This window comes from Meles meles, chromosome 1 (assembly GCF_922984935.1).
Source record: "Meles meles chromosome 1, mMelMel3.1 paternal haplotype, whole genome shotgun sequence".
In the NCBI taxonomy this organism is placed as follows: domain Eukaryota; kingdom Metazoa; phylum Chordata; class Mammalia; order Carnivora; family Mustelidae; genus Meles; species Meles meles.
Window position 1 is genome coordinate 94,161,031 of NC_060066.1, and position 6,592 is coordinate 94,167,622.

At 36.6% G+C, this 6,592-nt stretch overlaps 1 protein-coding gene across 1 annotated transcript in view; it reads left to right on the top strand.

The window, feature by feature from the left end:
- The window catches only part of NSMAF (neutral sphingomyelinase activation associated factor), a 57,061-nt gene that overhangs the window by 14,279 nt on the left and 36,190 nt on the right, over window positions 1-6,592 (top strand). The window contains 4 exon segments of the mRNA XM_046013478.1: window positions 2,622-2,711; window positions 5,715-5,793; window positions 5,889-5,956; window positions 6,038-6,074. Of these exon segments, the coding sequence (XP_045869434.1) occupies window positions 2,622-2,711; window positions 5,715-5,793; window positions 5,889-5,956; window positions 6,038-6,074 (274 nt within the window).

A 6,592-nucleotide genomic window follows, 5' to 3' on the forward strand; every position in this document is an offset into this window, starting at 1 on the left:
AACTTAATGCCCTCTAGATCCACTCATGCTATTGCAAGGAATAGGACTATATTTTATTAATTATGTGGAAGAGCTGGTTGTCTATGAAGGCTACCTGTGTTTCATAGAAATAAAATTATGCCATTGTCTTATTAAAGATACTTATTTTATTTTACCTTCTCTCTAAGAGGAAGAGTGGGAAGATAGGGTTAAATAGCTCCAGCTCAAGCAGAGGGTTTCAGGTCATTAAGGCATGACCTAAAAATAAGGGGCAAGGTAACTAAAAAGGATCTCTCTGAGTTAAACCTTCATGGAAATTATCCGAAGCATCAAAGGATTATTCTAGCAATCCTAACTCTTGTGATTGTATTGAAATTCAGAATAAGTATTAATAGTGAGCATTTTACTTTGAGCTCTGGCATTTTAGCCTATGATTAATTCTTGTTCATGGACTTAAAGACATAAATAGGCTAATAAAAAGTTACCTATTAGGATGGTTAAGCTGGGTTCCTGCTGTCATTAGTCTTTATGAGTTATTTTTCTTTTGGCTCAGTTTTCTTTGTGATGAGCAATGTCTTCTTATTCCATGAATATAGATTCTTCTTTGTAAGGATATATATATATATTTTAAAGATTTTATTTATTTATTTGACAGACAAAGATCAAAAGTAGGCAGAGAGAAAGGAGGGGAAGCAGGCTCCCTGCTGAGCAGAGAGCCCGATGTGGGGCTCGATCCCAGGACCCTGGGATCATGACCTGAGCGGAAGGCAGAGGCTTTAATCCACTGAACCACCCAGGCACCCTGTAAGGATATTTATTATAGGCTTTTGACCTCCTGTTCTCTAGAGAGAAGTTCTCGAGAACTTCAAGTTGTGTCCTGCTTGTTTTGGTCTAGTTCTTTCATATTAGAGGCTGGTGATCTTGGGTTATCCATTCTACTTCAACTGTGAAATATGTAATTCTGTGTCACTGTGGGCAGGCCTTTTCTGTTGGGCTTCAGTATGGAATGATGCTGTAAAGACCTGACTCTTTCAAATATTACTATCCATGGGACTTTACAGCTATTTTGTGTTTTCTAAAAATAATCTATCAAACTGTTACTTGGAATGGTTATGTCTTTCTACTTTTTACTCCATAGCCCTGCTCTTCATGGGGCTTCTTTGTACCTAATATCTGCGATTTGGGGACTTTCTGGAAGTCTTATGATTTAAATTGGTTTTCTCCTGGTAGGTACCTTCCACCACAGGTGTGTGCCATTCTGATTTCTGATTGCTGCTGATTCCTCCCATCTGTTTTACATTTTTCACAAATTTGTTGCTCTCATCTTCCTCTGTGACTCTTCAATTTTCTTTAGTCTCTGGTTTTTAAAAAATATTTTCATTTACTCAAATTTTAGTGGTTCTTCTGGAGGTAACAGAAATAGACACACACGCTCAATCTGCTATGTTTATTGGAGACCCCGTCCCTAACACAGCAGAATTCCAGTCCCACGCTCCCCCTGTGAGCTTTTCCTGGAAATCTGGATGCCACTGGTTTCCTGAATGAAAACACTTGTTTCCAGTTATTTGACACATACTTGTTTCTGTGGCCATACAACTGAATTAGTGCCTTTTCTTATTACCTTATTTTGGTTGTTGTTTTTTTTTAAGATTTTATTTATTTATTTGACAGAGATCACAAGTAGGCAGAGAGGCAGGCAGAGAGAGAGAGGAGGAAGCAGGCTCCCCGCTGAGCAGAGAGCCCAATGTGGGGCTCGATCCCAGGGCCCTGGGATCATGACCTGAGCCGAAGGCAGAGGCTTTAACCCGTTGAGCCACCTGGGCGCCCCTACCTTATTTTGTTTTTAAAAGTTTAAAACACTTGGGCGGCTCAGTCTGTTGAGCATCTGCCTTCAGCCAGGTCGTGATCCCACGGTCCTATGATAGAGCCCCTTGTAGTAGTTGGGCTCCCTGCTCAGCAGGGAGACTGCTTCTCCCTCTCCCTCTGCCTGTTGCTCCCCCTGCTTGTGCTCTCTCTCTGTCAAATAAATAAATAAAATCTTTAAATAGAAAAAAGCTTAAAACACATTAAATTTTAAAAGGAACTATATTTTAATCCTATTCTGTTCAATTTACTTATTTGTTCAATACCAAGGCATTAGACTTGTTATTACAGGGAAATATCTAGAGATCTACCTCTCAGAGGCATATGATCTTGTGGAAGTAGCAGGATAAGTGTAACTAACCATGAGGCAGAACACTAGACCAGGAGGGGTGTACAGCCTGGAAGGGGAGGTAGGGAAGTCTAGTGGTCGGCCAGCAGAAACAAAGGATAAAAACTCCAAAGGTGGGAAAGCCCCAGGTTCGGATCAGGCAAGAATAAGTTTTATTTCATAAAATTTGGGGTTTCTCTTAAAGGAATTTTAAAAATCCATCTGTAAGTAATTTTATTTATTGTATCTTTTGCTCGGCTAGGCAAAGTCTGTCTGTTGCTTTGTCCCACTGAATAGAGGACAGCATCTAATGTATAATACACACCTATAGGTATTTGATGATTTAATGAACAGACAATCACTTTGGGAACAGATGCTTTAAATATTCTGCTTTTTTATGCTTAAAAAAATAAACATGAGGTTTTATTTTGTTCTGGTTTTCCAAATTTAGATTTTCCTTGCTCCTACTTAACTTGGAGGAATACTACTTTGAACAACACACAGCTAATCATATTCAGAACAAGGGCGGTCAGAATGAAAGGTAAGGAAGATTTTTGGATCTCTACGAACTAACAGACCTTTCCCTTGTCTGATATTTTTAAAATTAAATGTATGGTCTATAGATTTGTCCCCCTTTTGTACTGGGAGAGTAACGAGAAAGGAGGACTTCAAAGTTGTTTCTATAACTTCAGTTTTTTCTAAAGCTGAGAAGCAGTGTGTACGAATTCCTCTAATGTGAGTATCTAACTCAGCTGGATAGGACTGATTCATTCCAGCTCTTTTTTCCTGTATCACTTTTGTACTTACACTCTCAATTATTTGGGTTATGGTGTTATAAAGTAATAATCATAAAGCACCAGAGTGGCATTCATTTCAAAATGAATAATTTGATTTGAACTGGAAGCAAACTCAATTTTCTCTATATTGTATTCATTAATGCGTATTGCTATAGAAACACATTCGGTTTCTTTCGCCGTACTTTTTGAAAGCTGTGTAAAATAACGTGTAATGAAGTATTTTGTTTAAAATGCCAACTTGGAATTAACTAAGATCAGAATTGTTCCCACAAAATTGTATCTGCCGATGATTTCTTTTGGGGATGTCCCTTAACTATAGGTCATAACTTGATCACACTTAGATATTAGATAAACTCTATAATTTTTAATGTTCCTCAGCTTTTATCTTGAAAGGACCACCACAGCCATGTGGTATTTGTTTAAATACAACCTAAAGTGAGAATTACTTCGCTTTTTGTTAGGGAGCTTATGGCATGTCTGTTTCCTTAGCATTAAAATTAGACAATTCTTGTTCCTTGAGATCAGCACCTTGCTTTCTTCTGGAATCTTGCTCATATTCTTCTCCCTAATTCCATACCTCTATTTTTCCTCCCAGTACTCCTCTGCCGTACACCGTAAAACATCTTGCTTAAAATTAAGTGCATTTATTTATTATTAAAACACAAATATAAGCTAGCAACCTGAAACCTGTTTTTATAATTTTTAAGTTATTAGTGGAGTTCAGTGGTATGACCCATGGAAGTGAATTCGGTGATATCTAGCAACATTGCATGTGCATTTACCTATTGATCTAGCAAGTCTACTTGTAGGGAACTATCTCACTACCTTACCATGGGACATATAGAAATGGAAATATGTACAAGGTTACTTATCATAACACTACTTGTAATTGCAAAATACTGAAAATAATCCAATAGGGGACTGTTGAATCAACAATGGCATGTCCTCATAATGGAGTACTATGCAGCTATAACAAAGGAATGAAGCCGGTCTCTGTAGTGCTGTGGAGTGATCTCCAGCATATATTCGGTGCAAAAAATAAGGGGCAGAGTACTGTGGATTGTATGCTATCTTTCACATAATTATGAAGGGAGAAGAATAATTTTTTGGTTATATTTTTAAAAATTAAAAACATTTTAAATCATATATTTAAAAAAACATAAACTAAAAACTAATGAAAGTGATTATCTACACAGAAGAAGGATCGATGGGGAAATAATATAAAATGACAACTAGACATCTCTGACTGTTCCTTATTTTATAACTTTGCCTTTGGAACTGGAGAAATATTTTACATATATTTTAATATAGATTTAACATTTCAGAAGAAACAGTAAATCTTAAAAATCAAAGAGAAAATGAAACAAGTGAACTTAACTATATGTATATTGGAAGGTTAACCACAGAGAATTATTGTAATCAGCTTCACAACATAGTAATTTGTGTCTCTGGTGAGATATGGCCTAAGTTGAAAAAGAATTGCAAAAAGAGGTTGTAAATGTTTTCGTTGTAATATTGTTGTTAGTAATTTGGATATTATTATTTTAAAACTGGTTTATTCACATGTGCACATAGATTTATATAGTTAAATGAAGCAAATGGTAATATGTCTATGCAAAGACAAGACTTTCAGGATGAAAGACCTACAAATCTAATAGTAAAGGAGTTAAATTAAAAACCTGATCTTACATTTGAACTGGAAATTTTTGTGTGGGTTCATATACTTTTCTTTTAAAAGAAAGTATTTTCGGGGCACCTGGGTGGCTCAGTGGGATCGAGCCCCACATCAGGCTCTGTGCTGGGCAGGAAGCCTGCTTCCCCCTCTCTCTCTCTGCCTGCCTCTCTGCCTACTTGTGATCTCTCTCTCTGTCAAATAAATAAATAAAATCTTTAAAAAAAATAAAAATAAAAATAAGTATTTTCTAGCTCTCCCTCCTGGAAAGGCCTAGAAACAACCCGGTAGCCATGAGCACTGAGACGGTGCTGTCAATACCACTTCCCACAAAAAAAGAATGGGGGCTGTTTGAGAAGTTGCTGAGTCTAAGTCTGGGCCAGGAAGGGTGCAAGGTGGAGCCTGGCACGTCTTGTCCTACTGGCAAGTAAGGGAGTGTCAGAAACTACTGCACAATGAATGAAAAGGGCACAAGGGCCCACTGGGAGAATTGGGCAATAAGTGGGACAAACTGAACACCAAAAAAAGAGCAATGCCTGCAGTGGTGGAAATGTATCAGAATCATTAGAAGCCCAAGTTCGTGAGATGTTTGTATTACCTGGCAGGGATCCTAGGACACCAGCTCATTATTCTTGATGGCATGTCTGTTTGATGAATAGGAGATAAAGAATCAAGCTGTTTTTTCTGCTTTCTTTGTACAAATTGTACTTCAAATCATAGATAAATACTGTACTCCAGATCATATATATATATATAACAATATATATATAACTATATATATATATATACAGTATATATATATATATATACAGTTATATATATATATACTGTAAAGTTGTTCTTTGTCGATGAATTCTGGATAATAAACACAGAAGGAGTGAAAAAAATTTCAGTTCCTAATGAATAATAGGATTGGGTTGGCAAACCATCGGCCTGGGGTCAATGTAATTAAAATTATATTGTTATTCTTTCAGTTAATGCTTTAGTTATCTATTTTCTAGTTAAAATATATTATGATTCTTTTTTGACTTTCATCGTGTTCACTAATAATAATCCTTTGTACTTTGATCCCTAGGAAAATCAGAGGCTCCTTAAAAATATGTTCAAAATCAGTTATTTTTGAACCAGATGTAATATCCCAGCCCATCATTAAGGTAAATGCATTTTAAATTTGAATAGAGACATCCCTACTTTTTGTGTATATTTTATCCTTGCTTATTTTTGTAATATTTCTCTCAATTTTATCCAGATTCCTTTGAGAGATTGCATAAAAATAGGAAAACATGGAGAAAATGGATCCAACAGACACTTTGCAAAGTATGTCATTGTCATTAACTGTTTCATTTCACTTCTACCAAAGAAAGTTTATATATTTAATGACTTTTATTTGCATTGTAGGACAAAATCCGGGGAGATTTCACTTATTTTCAGTCAGGTAAGAAACACATAGTAAGTATTTTTTCCTAACCTGAGTAAATGCAGGCACACAGACACACACACACACATACTCACACTTTTTCTTTTTTTTTTTTTTTTTAGCACTGACATTATTTGTAGAAATCTCAGAATAAGACTGTTGGCATAGATGCTTACATGTTTTTAAGATTGAACCATTGAGAACTATATTTTTTTTAAAGCGTGATCCGTCATAAGATCCTTAATGTTTGGGTTTGTTTGTTTGTTTTTAAGATTTTATTTATTTGAGAGAGTTAGAGTAGCACAAGCAGAGGGAGCAGCATACAGAGGTAGAAGCAGGCTCCCCACTGAGCAGGGAGCCCAGTGCGGGACTTGGTCCCAGGATCCTGGGATCATGACCCGAGCTGAAGGCAGACACTTAACTGACTGAGCCACCAGGTACCCCAAGATCCTTAATGTTCATAGAGTTGTGTGATGCCTACAGGTTTATGGCTTTATCCTCAGGAGTCCTGCCAGTGTGTGGGGGTTGAGCTGGAA